Here is a 17,012-nt window from a genome sequence, read left to right as displayed (position 1 = left end):
CATATTTCTTAGTCTAGGAGAAGTCACATTCAGATTGTATCTATTTTGTAATTAAAAGTAAACAACAACTGAAGATTGTTTGAAATGTTATAGGCCTATGCTCATTGTGTGTCATCAGGAGCGCACAGCTTCCCAGCCTATTCACTGCCTTGTTGCTGGGAGTCCAGTACTCCTGTTTGAGTGACATGTCTCGTTTAGTAGTAGAGAAGAGCGGACCCATTGCAGTTCAGTTTGGCAGCTTCTTTTAGATAAAAGATTTTCTTCAACTTTTAGCTAAAGTTTGGCTTGGGACCTGAACCCCAATTGAAGTCCCTAATTAGGCAGTTTGGGTCTTAGCCCACATGCTGCCAGCCATAAACAGATCACTTTCGGGGGCGGGTGGGGTTTTTCCAATTTTTGTTTATATGCACACTTCATCCGATTATGCTGTTGTTACCCTAAGTGCGAACTGGTCAAACACTGTAAACGGCTTGCACTGGGCCAAGCATTGAGAGTACCCAAACACAGCGATTTGTACGTAAAGCACTCTTACTCTGTTTTTGCCACGAACAACAAACACCGAATCTTGGGTTTGCTCATATCTATTTAGTAGCTTTATCCTTTTCTTGAGCTGAATGTGTAAGGGGTACTTTTCACATAGCGAGATCGCTGCTGAGTCACAGATTTTGTGACGCACCAGTGGCCTCATTAGCGATCTCGCTGTGTGTGACACTAAGCAGCGACCTGGCCCCTGCTGTTAAATCGCTGCTCGTTACACACAGCTCTGGTTCATTTTTTGCTCGTTGCTCTCCTGATGGGAAGCACACATCGCTGTGTGTGACAGCGAGAGAGCAACATTCTGAATGTGCAGGGAGCCGGCTTCTGCGGACGCTGGTAACCAAGGTACACATCGGGTAACCAAGCAAAGACTTTGCTTGGTTACCCGATATTTACCTTGGTTACCAGCGTCCGCAGCTTCTAGAGGCCGGCTCCCTGCTCCCTGCTCCCTGCACACGTAGCCAAGGTACACATCGGGTAACTATAAGCAAAGTGCTTTGCTTAGTAACCCCATGTGTACTATGGTTACCAAGCACAGCGTCGTTACACGGGTCGCTGGTGGCTGGTGGCTGATCTCTGATCGCTGTGGAGATCTGCCTGATTGACAGTTCACCAGCGACCATGTAGCGACGATCCAGCGATCCCTGCCAGGTCAGATTGCTGGTGGGATTGCTGGAGCGTCGCTTAAGTGTGACGGCACCCTTACTGTAAAACATTACGGTGTGACAGTGGAATGTTCTAAAGTCTAATATTTTATCACTAGATTTTCATGTAGAGATAACAGGGACTTTGAAAACTCCCAGGAATGGAAGCAGTAAGTATGAGAACTGCTCTGTAAATCGCCAACAATGAGGGCCAGGGAATTCTGATTTTACAGGACTGTTAATAGCAGCTCTGGATCAAGAGCTGAGGAAAAGTGGTTGATCTCCTTAGAAACAAACTGTAAACAATGTAACACAAAAGCTCTAATAGCAGAACTACACACATGTAAAAAGTAGCTTGCAAACTTAATAATCTTCATAATTTCTCATGATTATAATCTAGAATAAACACAACACATAGGAATACTGCAGTAATTAAATAGTAACACGTACAAATGAAAGTGTAAAGCTCTGTGGAATATGATGGTGCACTTAGGCTCCAATGCAAAATCTGTGTCACAGTGCGCAGAAATTTGGACCCACAATGACACTAGTGATCTAATGCCACCATTACTCCTGACAGACTCCTATAAGAGAACCTTAATAAATTATAGAAAATTACATTAAAATGATCACCTTGTATTTCTGGATATTTCAAGAGTATAATAAAACCATATCTTAGAGTCAAACTTGTCGTCTCTGTTCCAGCAGTGAATAAGTCGAAGATCGTCGCCTGTAGATTCTTCTCATGAAATTCTGTATCTGGATTCTTTTTTTCCTGCAAATTAAAAAAATAAATAGAACTCACCATTTTTTTAAGTGTAAAAATTGTCAAAGGCCTTTGAGCTCTTTAAAGATTAAATGCGATTCAAAACAGGAGCAATTAACTGGAATGATCGATTTCTGAACTCAGAAAGGTTTAATTCGTGGTGTTGAATTCATTTCCCATGAGTCACAATACTAAAATGCCTCTAAATGGCAGAAAATACATTTATAATGTTCTGAGTTCTCGTAGAACTGTATTGAACCATTTTGAGGTTTATAATGTGAACACAGCCTTAGCAATGCCCAAGGGACCTCAACCTTTCGGACGAGGGGAAAATGGATGGTAACCGGTGGTACCTAACTGCTGAATTCGATTACGTGTACATGTGAACTGGTGTAATATTGGATTATTACAGAAATAAAGTGTGCCATTTTTTTCTTTTACAATACGCACATTATAGAACTTTTTCTTTAGGCCTCTGCCACATTCACGTGAAAATCAGGCACGTGCCGAGAGACACGTATTTCCCCTGCGTGTTGCGTGCAGGTAAGTACGTGTCTCTGGTACGTGCGTGACACGTGTGTTCTACGTGTGCTATCCGCGATAGCACACGTAGAACCGGTAATTAACATACTCACCTGGTCCTTCCTGCTGTCCGCGCTGCTGTCCGTGGTGCTGATCCTCGGTCTCCAGCCCTCCCGTCTCCCCGCTGCTGCTGCAAGGCAGTGAAGTGAATATTCTATGAGATTAATGAGCGGCGGTCGGCAGCAAGAGGCAGCAGCGGCAGAGACAGGAGGGCTGGAGAAGGTGAGTAATGTTTTGGTTTTTTTCCACTGACACGTGTGTTTTCTCCGGCGCGTGTCACACGGGACCGCATCCACACTACACCCGTGTGGTACGGGTGCGGGCCGTGTGACACCCGTGCTGCGGGAGAAAACACTGACATGTCAGCGCTTTGAAAAACGCACACACATACAAACGCACACGGATACACGTTTCGTGTGGTTTTACGTGTGTGTGCCTGCTACAATTGGGTAGCATTGCTTAACGTGTCTCCGTGCCGCCGGTACGTGCAAAAAATGACAAACACGTGCCGGCGGCACAGATGTGTGTCACAGGTCTTAGGCTGTAAAAAAAATGCTGCTTGCCCATCTTACATTGCAAGAATCACACTTTCTGTGACACACAAGCCTTGGATGCAGTATTTTGTTTCAGTATCAAAAATAGCACTGAGGAGCTTAATATTGCCCTTCTTGTTTACAGTTGGCTAAAGAATAAATAAAAGTCTATAAAGGTGCTAATACTGAAGGTTATCATGTATCAATCAATTCACAAAGTCACTGAGTGACTATACAGGTCCAGCACTTCCCTATATATAACTTGTCCGGGGGATACTTTTTATCCAAGTGCCAAGTTTTTATAAGTGCCCTGCAAATACACATGACATGAATGTAACATTTATCTCTCTTCTCTTCATACAGGTACACATCTCATTCATCTAACTGTGTCTGTTCCCTGTTGCTGTAAGGTTTTCTCACTTTTTCAAAGATTCTATGATTCATGTTGGCCTGCAAGCTTCTTAATTGGTCTTTGTATATTATTGCCTCCTGCCACCTTAAGTTAGTTGACTGATTGTTAACGAGTTAAATTAGACCTGAATTTAAGCACAAACCTCGCTATATATTTTGACACAAAGGGGAAGGCACTCATGCAGGGAGGCACTTGTGCACTAGATTTTATCCAAGTGCCACATTTTTGTAAGTGCCCTACAGTTACACATGGCAGTTAAGCGGGCTTTACACACTACGACATCGCTCAAGTGATCTCGTTGGGGTCACAGAATTTGTGACGCACATTCAGTCGCTCTAGCGATGCCGTTGCGTGTGACACCTATGAGCGATTTTGCATCGTCGCAAAAATGTGCAAAATCGCTCATCGGTGACATGGGGGTCCATTCTCAAATATCGTTACTGCAGCAGTAACGAAGTTGTTCCTCATTCCTGCGGCAGCACACATCGCTCCGTGTGACACCACAGGAACGAGGAAGCTCTCCTTACCTGCCTCCTGGCCACAATGCGGAAAGAAGGAGGTGGGCGGGATGTTCGTCCCGCTCATCTCTGCCCCTCTGCTTCTATTGGGCGGCGGTTCAGTGACGCTGCTGTGACGTCGCTGTGACGCTGAACGAACCTCCCCCTTAGAAAGGAGGCGGTTCGCCGGTCACAGCGACGTCGCAGGGAAGGTGAGTCCGTGTGATGGCTCCGGGCGTGGTTGTGCAACACGGGCAGCGATTTGCCCGTGTCGCACAACCGATGGGGGCGGGTATGCACGCTGACGATATCGGTACCGATATCGCAGTGTGTAAAGTAGCCTTTAGACAGGGCAGGAGACAGGTAAGTCTCTCGATCCTCCCCTCTCCTATGTACAGCTCACATTCTCCATCTATATCAGTCCCTTTCTTCTCCCCTCTCCTATGTACAGCTCACATTCTCCATCTATATCAGTCCCTTTCTTCTCCCCTCTCCTATGTACAGCTCACATTCTCAATTTATATCAGTCCCTTTCTTCTCCCCTCTCCTATGTACAGCACACATTCTCCATCTATATCAGTCCCTTTCTTCTCCCCTCTCCTATGTACAGCTCACATTCTCCATCTATATCAGTCCCTTTCTTCTCCCCTCTCCTATGTACAGCTCACATTCTCCATCTATATCAGTCCCTTTCTTCTCCCCTCTCCTATGTACAGCTCATATTCTCCATCTACATCAGTCCTTCTCACCTCCTCTATTCTAAGTACAGCTCACATTCTCCATCTACATCAGTCCCTCTCTCCTCCTCTCTCCTATGTATAGCTCACATTCTCCATCTATATCAGTCCCTCTCTCCTCCTCTCTCCTATGTATGGCTCACATTCTCCATCTATATCAGTTCCTTTCTTCTCCCCTCTCCTATGTACAGCTCATATTCTCCATCTACATCAGTCCTTCTCACCTCCTCTATTCTAAGTACAGCTCACATTCTCCGTCTATATCAGTCCCTCTTTCCTCCCTTCTCCTATCTATGGCTCTCAAGCTCTTTTCACATTCTCATACCACAAAGATCCATTCACTCCACCATACAACACAAGAGTTGCTCTCACAAATCATTTAACCATCTACTTACTCTTTCTATTATCTTTTTATTAGTCACGAGAAATTTCTCCCCTAACCCAGGCTCTTTTTGTAATAGTAAGTTTAACTCCTTCCCTGCTACATTCAGTAACCCAACAAATCTCAGTAATATCTCCTTTAACTGTGCCCTCTAGAACCCATGGTCAGCAGGTAACAAACTCTCCTACATCCATATTGTTTCTTTTTAAATTCCCTTAACCTCCTAGCTCTTACTGTGACCTGGATCCAGTAATTGGACATCATTGCTGCTGCTCTCTCGTATAGTGGCCTACAATTTTTACATACCACTAGACTTGAGAACAAACCAGGTGGAGCTGTTGGTCTGCTGCTTTCAACAAATTGTGCTTTTCAGGTCATCCCTACTGTACCCTTGTTTATCTTCCCTTCTTTTCTGGTCCACACTGTCAGTCTTTACAGGCCCTTCTCCCTCTGAGAGGCGGTTGTGTATCGCCCGCCAACCCCCAAGTCAGTTCCTTGATCACTTTACCATTTGGCTTCCACATTTTATAGGCTGTAACATTCCCACTCTCATCATGGGGGACTTTAATATCCCTATTGATGATCCCCTCTTCCGATCTGCCGCTTATATTTTATTTCTAACCTGCTCTCTTGGCCTTTCACAACTTACTAACTCTCCCACCCATGAAGATGGGAATCCGCTGGACCTGATCTTCTCCCAGCTTTGTTCGGTGCATGAGCTTATTAACTCCCCTCCCCCACTCTCTATCATTTTCTGTTAAGAACTGTCAACGCACTCAGGACAGCCTCACTTTACACACTTATAGGAATATACTGTATGTACCATTAATACCCAGAAACGTATGAAAAATTTGCAATTATCATTGGCCCCAATCTCCTCTTTGTCATGGCCTCTTTCTGGTTTGAAACTTTATAATGAAACATTGGAAAATGTTCTGGATGAAGCTGCACCTCCTACAAACAGAGCAACTCAATACAGATGGCGGCAACCCTGGCACACACTACGAACACCTTTTCTCCAGAGGTGCTCCAGGTGCCCTCAACCTCTGTGTAGAAAATCCAGTCTGTCCAAAGATTTCATCCATTATAAGTTTATGCTTAAAATATACAACTCTGCCCTTCACCTCTCCAAACAAGCAACTTCAACACCCGCATCACCTCACTGTCCAACAATCCTAAACGACTCTTTGACACGTTTCATTCCCTCCTGGAGCCAAGAGTGCAGGCCCCAACCACCAACCTCTGGTCAGTTATTTTAAAGAAAAAATTTAACCATGTCTGACAGGAAATTTTCTCCCATTTTCCTAACATCACACATTCTCATCAATCCTGTGCTTAATCTAGCTCATTTTCTGTTTTTGAACCGGTCACAATAGAAGTTATCAGGCTCCTTGCATCTTCTCACCCAACTACAAGCACCAGTGACCCTATTCCCTCACATCTCCTACAGTCTATCTCCCCAGCTGTCACCACTCACCTAACTAAAATAATTAACCTCTCTCTCTCATCTGGCATCTTTCTGACCTCCTTCAAACACACCAGCATACACCCCTTACTAAAAAAACACAACCGTTGACCAAAATTGTGCTGCTAACTATACACCTGTCTCTAATCTCCCCCTTCATCTCTAAACTTCTGAGACACTTGGTCCAGTCCTGTCTAATCCGCTGTCTTTCAGATATCTCTCTTCTTGACCCTTCACAATCCGGTTTTCACTCCTTACACTCTATGAAAACTGCTTTTAACAAAGTCTCTAATGATCTACTAACAGCTAAATCTAGTGGTCACTACTCCATGCTGATTCTCCTTGATCTCTCTGCTGCATTACACATGGTGGATCACCAGCTCCTCTTCATTATGCTCCTCTCTATCCGGCTCAAGGACACCGCTCTCTCCTGGTTCTCCACCTACTCTCTGACTGCTCCTTCACTGTATCTTTTGCTGGCTCCTCTTCCCTTTATGGTTGGGGTTCCTCAGGGCTAAGTCCTAGGTCCCCATCCTCTTCTCTTAATTTGCTGCCCCTATTTGGCAAACTATCAGTAGATTCAGTTTTCAGTACCATCTGTTTGCTGATGATAACATTCAATTACACATATCGTCTTCTGACATCACCCCTGCATTACTGCAAAATATCAGTGATTGTTTGTCCGATGTCTCCAACATCATGTCCTCCCTCTATCTAAAACTGAATCTGTTAAAATTGAACTTCTTATCTTTCCGACCTTTACTAACCTTCTTAAAACCAATATTACCATTTCCGTGTGTGGTTCGACCATTGCTCCCCAGCACCACGCCTGCTGTCTTGGGGTCATATTTGACTCAGGTAGCTCATGTCACCTTCACCTCAAGAACATCTTTAGAATTCGACTTTTTCTTACCATTGATTCTGAAAAAACTCTTACTGTTGCTCTTATTCATTCCTGTCTGGACTATTGTAAGGGCTGGTTCACACTAAGTGACAGCGACAACGAGGTCGCTGTTACGTCACCATTTTCTGTGACGTAACAGCGACCTTGTAAGTCGCTGTTATGATCGCTGCTTAGCTGTCAAACACAGCGACGCAGCAGCGATCATAACAGCGAGAGCAGGGAGTCGCGCACACTGCTTAGTGCTGGCTCCTTGCTCTCCTAGCTACAGTACACATCGGGTTAATTAACCCGATGTGTACTGCAGCTACATGTGCAGAGAGCAGGGAGCCGCGCACACTGCTTAGTGCTGGCTCCTTGCTCTCCTAGCTACAGTACACATCGGTTTAATTAACCCGATGTGTACTGCAGCTACATGTGCAGAGAGCAGGGAGCTGCGCACACTGCTTAGCGCTGGCTCCCTGCTCTCCTAGCTACAGTACACATCGGGTTAATTAACCCGATGTGTACTGCAGCTACATGTGCAGAGAGCCGGAGCCGGCAGCACAGGCAGCGTGAGAGCTGCGGAGGCTGGTAACTAAGGTAAATATGGGGTAACTGTGGCGCCCCTGAGGCTTCCGTCGCCACAGGACATTGCACCCCACCCAGCGGTGTGATGCCCCATTCTGGGTGAGGAAAGGAGTGAACACCGGTCCCCTGGTAAATCTACACAACACCCATTGTTAGGTAGATACTGGGACCAGGGACAGTGGCAGTAACCCTCCCATGCTGCATGCTGGGAGGGGCCGTAAGACCCATCCCTGCTCCTATAGGGTACAGCTTAGCAACACTGGGGAGGTGGGAGGAGCCACCAGAGAGCAGATAGAGAAAGGAAGGTCAAGTTAGTTTCAGTTTACCTCAGAGAGTGAGAGAGTGAGGAGCCAGCATGTAGCTGTGAAAGAGAAAGGAGCTCTGTGAGCTCAGAGTGTCCGCACAGAGAAAGCAACAGAAGTCTGAGAGAGAGTGCGGAAGGAGGAAGAGGTCTGCAGGAGGCAGGCAAGGAGGAGAAGTAGAAAAAGAGCTCCAAGTCAGTCAGGAGCTGAGAAGAGGAAAGAGACGCTTCCTGGTGAAGATCCTGGGACTCAGAGGGTCCAGGTGACACCAAGCAGAGAACAGAAGGGATCCCATGGCCACGGGTAGCTGTAGAGCTGCGGTGGCCTGTTCCACAGGAACATCGGTGGAGGGATCAAGCTGCAGCAGGGGACGGTCCCTAGAAACCGGAGGAGTGCAAAATCATCTCCAAACAGTAAAAACCGAGGCCCAGGGAATGTTGTAAACTCCCCGGGCCACAGCCCACAGCAGAACTTCTAGAAAAGGGGTAATCAGCCGACAGGTGACCCCCCAGCCTGGAGGCTGTTGTGGAGGCCGAGCCAGGTTTATCCTACAAAGGCAAGGTTTAAGGAGACAGCTGAAGACAGAGACACTTAAGAGAAGGGTACCGGGTTTTGCTCCAAGAATCACCCAGAAACGGCGGAGGTCCCTGACAGTGGTCCCAGCAGTCCAAGGGTTCCTGCCGGCCTTGACAAGAACTGTGAGTAAAGAACTTGAAACTGTACCCTTGGAGTTGCCTCTGTTATTCCATCTGCATAGACACTCACAAGCACCAACTGTGCCCCGGGGCATTGCTCCACCTGTGGGGAGTAGTACCACCATTGCTGCCATATCCCCCGGAGGCCTCAAACAGCAGCGGCGGCCTATTAGCCGCATACCACAGGTGGCGTCACGAACACAAACTTTAATTGAAGCCACATATTCTACTGACACCCACCAGGGCCACGGAGCCGGGCCCAGCCACCACTGACTACCACCGGACTAGTCCGGCCCGGCACCGGGTGTCCCATAGCCCTGGGGTGGGCGAGTCATAACCACCTTGGTTACCCGATGTTTACCCTGGTTACAGCTTACCACAGCTGCCAGATGCCGGCTCCTGCTCCCTGCTCGCTTCATTTCGTCGCTCTCTCGCTGTCACACACAGCGATCTGTGTGTCACAGCGGGAGAGCGCCTTTGAAGAAAACGAACCAGGGCTGTGTGTAACGAGCAGCGATCTCGCAGCAGGGGCCAGATCGCTGCTCAGTGTCACACACAGCGAGATCGCTAAAGAGGTCACTGTTGCGTCACCAAAACCGTGCCGTAGCAGCAATTTCGGTAGCGATCTCGCTATGTGTGAAGCACCCCTAACTCTCTACTAATCAGTCTCCCGCTTACTAAACTTTCACCTCTCTAATCCTTGCTGAATGCAGTAACTAGGATCATATAGCTCTCCAACCACTACACCGATGCCTCCATCCTGTGCCAGTCATTCCACTGGTCACCCATCTGCTAAAGAGTCCAATATAAACTTATCTTTCTCAACCAGAATTCTGCACAAATTGGGTGTTCGGATTTAAACTTGTGGGCATCTTCATATTTTAGGAAATTCAGCTCAAGGTAAGTTCTTTGCAAATCAATCCACTCATTACCATTTCATTGCATTTTTTTCAAAGCTAGTTGAATTTTCGATACTCTGCACTCTTTACATACAATATGTGATCCTCAAATGTTCAAAAATCTAAGATTTTCAAGAAACAAACCTCTTCCATCTTCATGAGGAAGCAATCTATGAAGTCACGTGGGCAATTCTCGTCCAAGGTGTCTCGATGGGTCTCTGTAATATCCTTAATAAATAGTTTCAGGTTGTTCAGCTCTTTAATGACCCTCCTAGGACCAGGAATGTAGGACATTATTTTTGGGAACATGAAAAGGAGCTAATTAAGGAAAGAAGTAATAGAAAAACAAGATATTACTATAGTATAGTTATGTCGTTGTCATATTTATTTTTCTATGCCATATTTTATAAAAAATAAGTTGAATTTAAATTTCAAACAATTAAATGTCTCCGTGATTTCAGACTATAAACCAACACTGAGTGTTCTGACCCGGCAGCCAATGGCCCTGACACATCAAAGCTTTCACGAAAGATTTCTGTTGTAAAAAGCTTTGAAAAGTTGATGTGATGCGCTAATGCGGGCGTCACACGAGACGATCTATCGTGCGATTGCACGAGCGATCGCACCCGCCCCCGTCATTTGTGCGTTACAGGCAATTAGTTGCCCGTGGCGCACAAAGTCGTTAAATCCCCGTCACACGTACTTACCTCCCGGACGACGTCGCTGTGGGCGGCGAACACCCTCTTCCTGAAAGGGGAGGGACGTTCGGCGTCACAGCGAAGTCACACGGCAGCCGGCCAATAGAAGTGGAGGAGCGGAGATGAGCGGGACGTAAACATCCCGCTCACCTCGTTCCTTCCGCATTGCCGGCGGGACGCAGGTAAGCTGTGTTCGGCGTTCCCGGGGTGTCACACGGAGCGACGTGTGCTGCCACGGGAATGATGAACAACCTGATGGTCGATTTTTTTTAAAGTGAGCGACGTGTCAACGATGAACGAGAAGATGAGTATTTCTGCTCGTTCACAGCTGTCACACGCTACGATATATCAGACGATGCCAGATGTGCGTCACTACCGACATGACCCCGATGACATATCGCCCGATATATCGTACCGTGTGATGCCCGCATAACACTAGGTGTCACTAGATACACTAGTGGAGGAGAAATTAAACAAGCCAAAGGTCAAGAGCTGGGAATTAGCAATTGCTACAAGGGAGAGAGCGGATCCGAGGTCAGGATACCAGCCAGGGTTCTGGGAGCCAGGGAGTCAAGTCAGGGTCAGGGAAACAGGCGAAGGAGGGTACTAGAAACGGGGCAGCGGGACAAGATCAAGACGGTCACTTACGGGAGCCAGCAACAACTGCTGCAACACAGGAATTATCACTGGCGGCATCACGGGTGAAGTATCTCCAAAATAAAGTGGAGCAATCACCCATAATAAGGCTCTAATGAATAAGCCCCTTCCACAGGGCCCAAGACCAGGAACAACCAATCTACTGGAGAAGAATACAAAACCAAGCATCGGCTTTGCAGGAGAGCAGAGAACCACATATCAGAATCATGACAGTTGCAGTTCTTTTGCACAAAAATGTTGCATTTTTTGGCCAGAGCTGGGAGGAGGGGCATGGTAATCCTCACTCGTCAAATTCATGATGAGTGTCAGCTTTCCTTATGTCACAAATCTTACTGGAATAAGATTTGTGGTGAGGTGGACATGGAGGCACATGCCACTTCACAACTCTCCTGGTTCAAAAAGAGGCATGCGTCTTAAGGCCCCGTCACACTAAGCAACATCGCTAGCAACATCGCTGCTAACGAACAACTTTTGTGATGTAACAGCGATGTTGCTAGTGATGTTGCTGTGTGTGACATCCAGCAACAACCTGGCCCCTGCTGTGAGGTCATTGGTTGTTGCTGAATGTCCTGGGCCATTTTTTAGTTGTTGCTGTCCCGCTGTGAAGCACAGATCGCTGTGTGTGACAGCGAGACAGCAACAACTAAATGTGCAGGCAGCAGGAGCCGGCTTCTGCGGACACTGGTAACCACAGTAAACATCGGGTAACCAAGAAGCCCTGTCCTTGGTTACCCGATATTTACCTTCGTTACCAGCCTCCGCCGCTCTCACTGTCAGTGCCGGCTCCTGCTCTGTGCACATGTAGCTGCAGGACACATCGGGTTAATTAACCCGATGTGTGCTGTAACTAGGAGAGCAGGGAGCCAGCGCTAAGCGGTGTGCGCTGCTCCCTGCTCTCTGCACGTGTAGCTGCGTGCGCTGGTAACCAAGGTAAATATCGGGTTGGTTACCCGATATTTACCTTAGTTACCAAGCGCAGCATCTTCCATGCGGTGCTGGGGGCTGGTCACTGGTTGCTGGTGAGCTCACCAGCAACTCGTGTAGCGACGCTCCAGCGATCCCTGCCAGGTCAGGTTGCTGGTGGGATCGCTGGAGCGTCGCAGTGTGACATCTCACCAGAAACCTCCTAGCAACTTACCAGCGATCCCTATCGTTGTTGGGATTGCTGGTAAGTTGTTTAGTGTGACTGGACCTTTAGTCAGGAACGTCAGGCTCCACCCTGCCCCCTCATCAAGACCGTCGAGAAAAACTGTGTGTCATAATCCCTATTGTTAGTCCCTTTTTTTGTCAAGCTACCCAATGTGAGGGGACAGACATAAGGGAGTATGACTGCCAAATAGGATGAGATGTACTGGAACCAGAATAAAATGGTGGAAGAAGAACCAGCTGCAGACAAATTTTAGATCCAATACACCGGATGATGTGTGAGAGGTGGTTTATTTCTACGCGTTTTGAAGTGAAAACCCAATTCTTTCTACCAGTGTATTACATCTGTATATTGTCTGCAGTAGCGCAGTTCTTCTTTCACGGTTTTATTTTGGTTGCAGTACTTCTCGTTTGGCCTCAGTGCACGCGGATTCTGCAGCCGTTGGACTACGGCTATATTACTGGTTGTGTGTCACACAATCACACAAGGTGAGCAACCAGGCCTCTTAATGTGTTCTCTGATTATTGAGTAAGACTCCTATAACACGCTTGTCTATCCACAGTAATCTGCCAGATAGGATGACATAGGTTTTGCGGTTGGAAGCATAGCAATTATTTACCTGTCCTGAAGTGCTGTTGACCATCTCAACAATTTCATTAAATTGAGAAATGAGTGTTAAGAATTTTTTGTCTTCGTAGTCAAATCTTTCACCGAATACAACTGAGCAAATGACATTGGAAACAGCGAGTCGCATTATATGTATTGGGTTAATTGGAGAGTCTGTAAGTAAATATAAAGACGCGATCAGTCATTTCCAAAAAATACAATACATATATTAGGAAAATAGGGACCATGGGAAAAATAGGACTGCAGATCTCATGTTAACTCTACCTAAAAATGTCATCCATTGGATGACAGACACCCTATACTTTGCACTGACGAGGGGCAAGCACCCCGAAACACCGTGTCTGCAAATTGAGATTCTGATCTGGCATATATATCCTAAGTCATATGCAAAGGATTGTTAAAAATACACATTTGACTTTTAGGATCGCTACTTCCAATAGTTGGCGCTGCGCTAGAGTTTGTCTCCTTTCCTGGAGAGACTATTTGAATATTTCCTAGAGGGGCGTGGCAGCTATAAGTCCCCTTACTGGCAGCCAGACTGGCTTGCAAAGTCTCCTTAAGGAGAATAGTGTTCCCTGTGGTCCCCACAAAGCTTCTCATGAGCCAGATCAGACACCCCATACTTTGAACTGACGAGGGGCAAGCACCTCGAAACACCGTGTCTGCAAATTGGGATTCTGATCTGGCATATATATCCTAAGTCATATGCAAAGGATTGTTAAAAATCCACATTTGACTTTTAGGATCGCTACTTCCAATAGGTGACGCTGTGCTAGAGTTTGTCTCCTTTCCTGGAGAGACAATTTGATCCATTGGATGATCCGCCATTGATCTGATATAGCGGCAGGCAGCCGAACAGTCTCCTAGATGCAGACACTGAGGAAAAAAAGGATTGGTAATGTTGAATTTCAACATGTCTAATCTTTTGGTCTCCCAGTCAAACTATGATCCTAGGAGCCAGGATTCCCAACCATCCAGACATTACAGGACAGTCATTAAAAATAGGCAACTTTTTTCTTCTGTTCATCAAAAATTTGACGTGTCAGTGATTTTTTTAAAACTAAAAGTGCCCGTGCAAGGTATTGTAGTTGTGAATATCCTCATTTTACTTTTAACAGTAATAGTTACTAAAGTCTTTCAATCAGTAGTCTAAGCTGTAGATTTATATAGTGGGGAAAACAAGTATTTGATACATTGTCGATTTTGCAAGTTTTCCCACCTACAAAGAATGGATAGGTTTGTCATTTTTATTGCAGGTACACTACAACTATGATAGACAGAATTAAAAAAAAATATGGATGTAAATTGTATGATTTTTAAATAATTAATTTGCATATTATTATTATTATTATTTGTATAGTGCCATTTTATTGTATGAAATAAGTATTTGATACAATAGAAAAACAGAACTTAATATTTGGAAGAAACCCTTGTTTACATTTACAGAGGTCAGACGGTTCCTGCAGTTCTTGACCAGGTTTGCACACACTGCAGCAGGGATTTTGGCGACTCCTCCATACAGATCTTCTCAGGATCTTTCAAGCTTTGGGGAGGTTAATAGGCAACATTGCGTTTCAGCTCCTCCAAATATTTTCTTTTGGGTTCAGGTCTGGAGACTGGCTAGGCCACTCCAGGACCTTAAAATGCTTCTTACAAATCCACTCCTTAGTTTCCCTGGCTGCGTGTTTCAGGTTATTGTCATGCTGAAAGACCTAGCCATGACCCATCTTCAATGCTCTTACTGAGGGAAGGAGGTTGTTGGCCAAAATTTCGAGATACATAACTCCATCCATCTTCTTTTCAATATGGTGCAGTCATCCTGTCCCCAAAGTATGATGTTTCAACCCCCATGCTTCACGGTTGGGATGGTGTTCTTGGGGTTGTACTCATCCCTCTTCTTCCTCCAAACACACCAAATGGAGTTGATACCAACAAGTTCTGTTTTAGTCTCATCTGACCATATAACCTCCCATGCCATCTCTGGATCATCCAGATGGTCACTGGTGAACTTCAAAGGGCCCTGGACATGAGCAAGTGTGAGCAGGAGAACTTTGCATGTCCTGCAGGATTTTAATTCATGATGGCGTAGTGTGTTACTAATTGTAATCTTTGAGACTGTTGTCCCAACTCTCTTCAGATCACTGACCAAGTCCTACCGTGAAGTTCAGAGCTGATTCCTGACCTTTCTCAGAATCATCCTTACCCCACGAGGCGAGATCCTGCATGGACATTTCTAATAATTGCTCCAACATTTGTTGCTTTTTCACCAAGCTGCTTGCCTGTTGTCCTGTAGCCCATGTCACTGGTGTCCTTAGACATCTTTTTGGCCTTGGCCATGGTGGAGAGGTTGGAGTGTGACTGATTGAGTGTGTGGACAGGTGTCTTTTATACAGGTAATGAGTTTAAACAGGTGCAATTAATACAGGTAATGAGTGCAGAGTAGGAGGATTTCTTAAAAAAATATAACAACAGAGGGAGACAGAATTCTTGCTGGTTGGTCGGTGATAAAATACTTATTTCATGAAATAAAATGGAAATGAATTATTTAAAAATCATACAATGGGATTTTTGGGATTTTTTTATTGTCTGTCACAGCTGAAGTTACCTACAACACAAATTACAGACCTCTCCATTCTTTATAGGTGGAAAACTTGCAAAATCGGCAGAGGATCAAATACTTATTTTCTAATGTAAAACTCTCCACCCACCTTTATCCTTCATGAATTTCTCCGTCAGACATCGGGCTTCCTCTTGGATTCTTTCTTCGATACTTCTTTTTCCCATTCCAAAATTTCTTAAAGTTGTTAAGGTAAATCGACGTAGGATTTTCCACCTTTCTCCACTGCTTGCAATCACCCCTGTAAGTTTAATCATGTGGTTAAATAGTTTCTAAATCTAGATTGTACACTTTTATCTACTGAGTCGTTGTGGTCCATAGTAGACCTCATTACAGTAGAACTGCTTGGGTAATAAAGGTCTGTTTGTCATTTGATTGTTCAATTCCCCATTTTGCAAGCTGCTGTGTCCATCTGATAAGTAAGTTCTGACATCTCACAAGTCCTACAACTGTTAGGTCACCATCGGCAAGACATATACTGTGTGCGCAAAACAATTTGTATTTTTGATGATTAATTTGATTATGGAACAACAGTACAAAAATAAATTTCTGATAAAAAAAAACTAGAAATAGCCAATATAACCGCTCTTCTTTTCACTGACATACATAAGCCGTCCATCCACAGAGTCTGACAGTTTCTTAATCTATTGATGATCACCTTTTTGGGCCACACCAGCCACAGCTTTCCAGACACTGATCAGAGAGGCGACTGTTTTACTTCACCATAAATGACCTATTTAAGAAGGGCCCACAAGTTTTCAGTAGGTTTTAGGTCTGGTGAGGAAGGGGTCGAGTCATTAGTCTTTCATCTTTAAGGCTTTTACTGGCAGCCGAGCAGTAGAGACTTTGATGCTGCGATGGAGTATTGTCCTGCATAAAAATCATGGTTTTCTTGAAGGATGCAGACTTTCTTGAACCATTTCTTGAAGAAAGAGTCTTTTAAAAACTAGCAGTAGGTTTGGTAGTTGATTTTGAGTCCATCTTCAACCCCATAAGATCCACTTATCTCATCTTTAATAATTCCAGCCACCAGCAGGACCCACCTCTATCTTGCCGTCAATCTGATTAGAAGTGGAAGTCTGTGACCGTTACTCATCTAGACACGGCCCATCCATCTGTTTCGTCAAGAGTTACTCTCATCTCATCAGTCCATAAAACCTGTGAACAATCTGTCTTCAGATATTTCTTGGTACAGTCTTGACGTTTCATCATCTGTGTCTTGCTCAGTGATGGTCTTGCCGTCATTTGATTAGAAGTGGAGGTTTGTGCCCGTTACTGATCCAGCCACGTCCATTCCATCTGGTCCATGAGAAGTGTCAATGTGGCGCCCCTGAGGCTTCCGTC

The 17,012-nt window shown here is 45.4% G+C and overlaps 1 protein-coding gene across 1 annotated transcript in view; it reads right to left on the bottom strand.

The window, feature by feature from the left end:
- Positions 1-17,012, bottom strand: part of LOC142251068 (cytochrome P450 2C23-like) — a 45,017-nt gene that overhangs the window by 5,860 nt on the left and 22,145 nt on the right. The window contains exons 3-6 of the mRNA XM_075323570.1: positions 15,760-15,909; positions 13,044-13,204; positions 10,067-10,240; positions 1,815-1,956 (exon numbers count right to left, since the gene is read on the bottom strand). Of these exons, the coding sequence (XP_075179685.1) occupies positions 1,815-1,956; positions 10,067-10,240; positions 13,044-13,204; positions 15,760-15,909 (627 nt within the window). The remainder of the gene's footprint in view (positions 1-1,814; positions 1,957-10,066; positions 10,241-13,043; positions 13,205-15,759; positions 15,910-17,012) is intronic.

The sequence above is a fragment of the Anomaloglossus baeobatrachus genome, chromosome 9 (genome assembly GCF_048569485.1).
Source record: "Anomaloglossus baeobatrachus isolate aAnoBae1 chromosome 9, aAnoBae1.hap1, whole genome shotgun sequence".
Taxonomy (NCBI): Eukaryota; Metazoa; Chordata; class Amphibia; order Anura; family Aromobatidae; genus Anomaloglossus; species Anomaloglossus baeobatrachus.
This window is presented reverse-complemented; position numbering and strand designations above follow the sequence as displayed.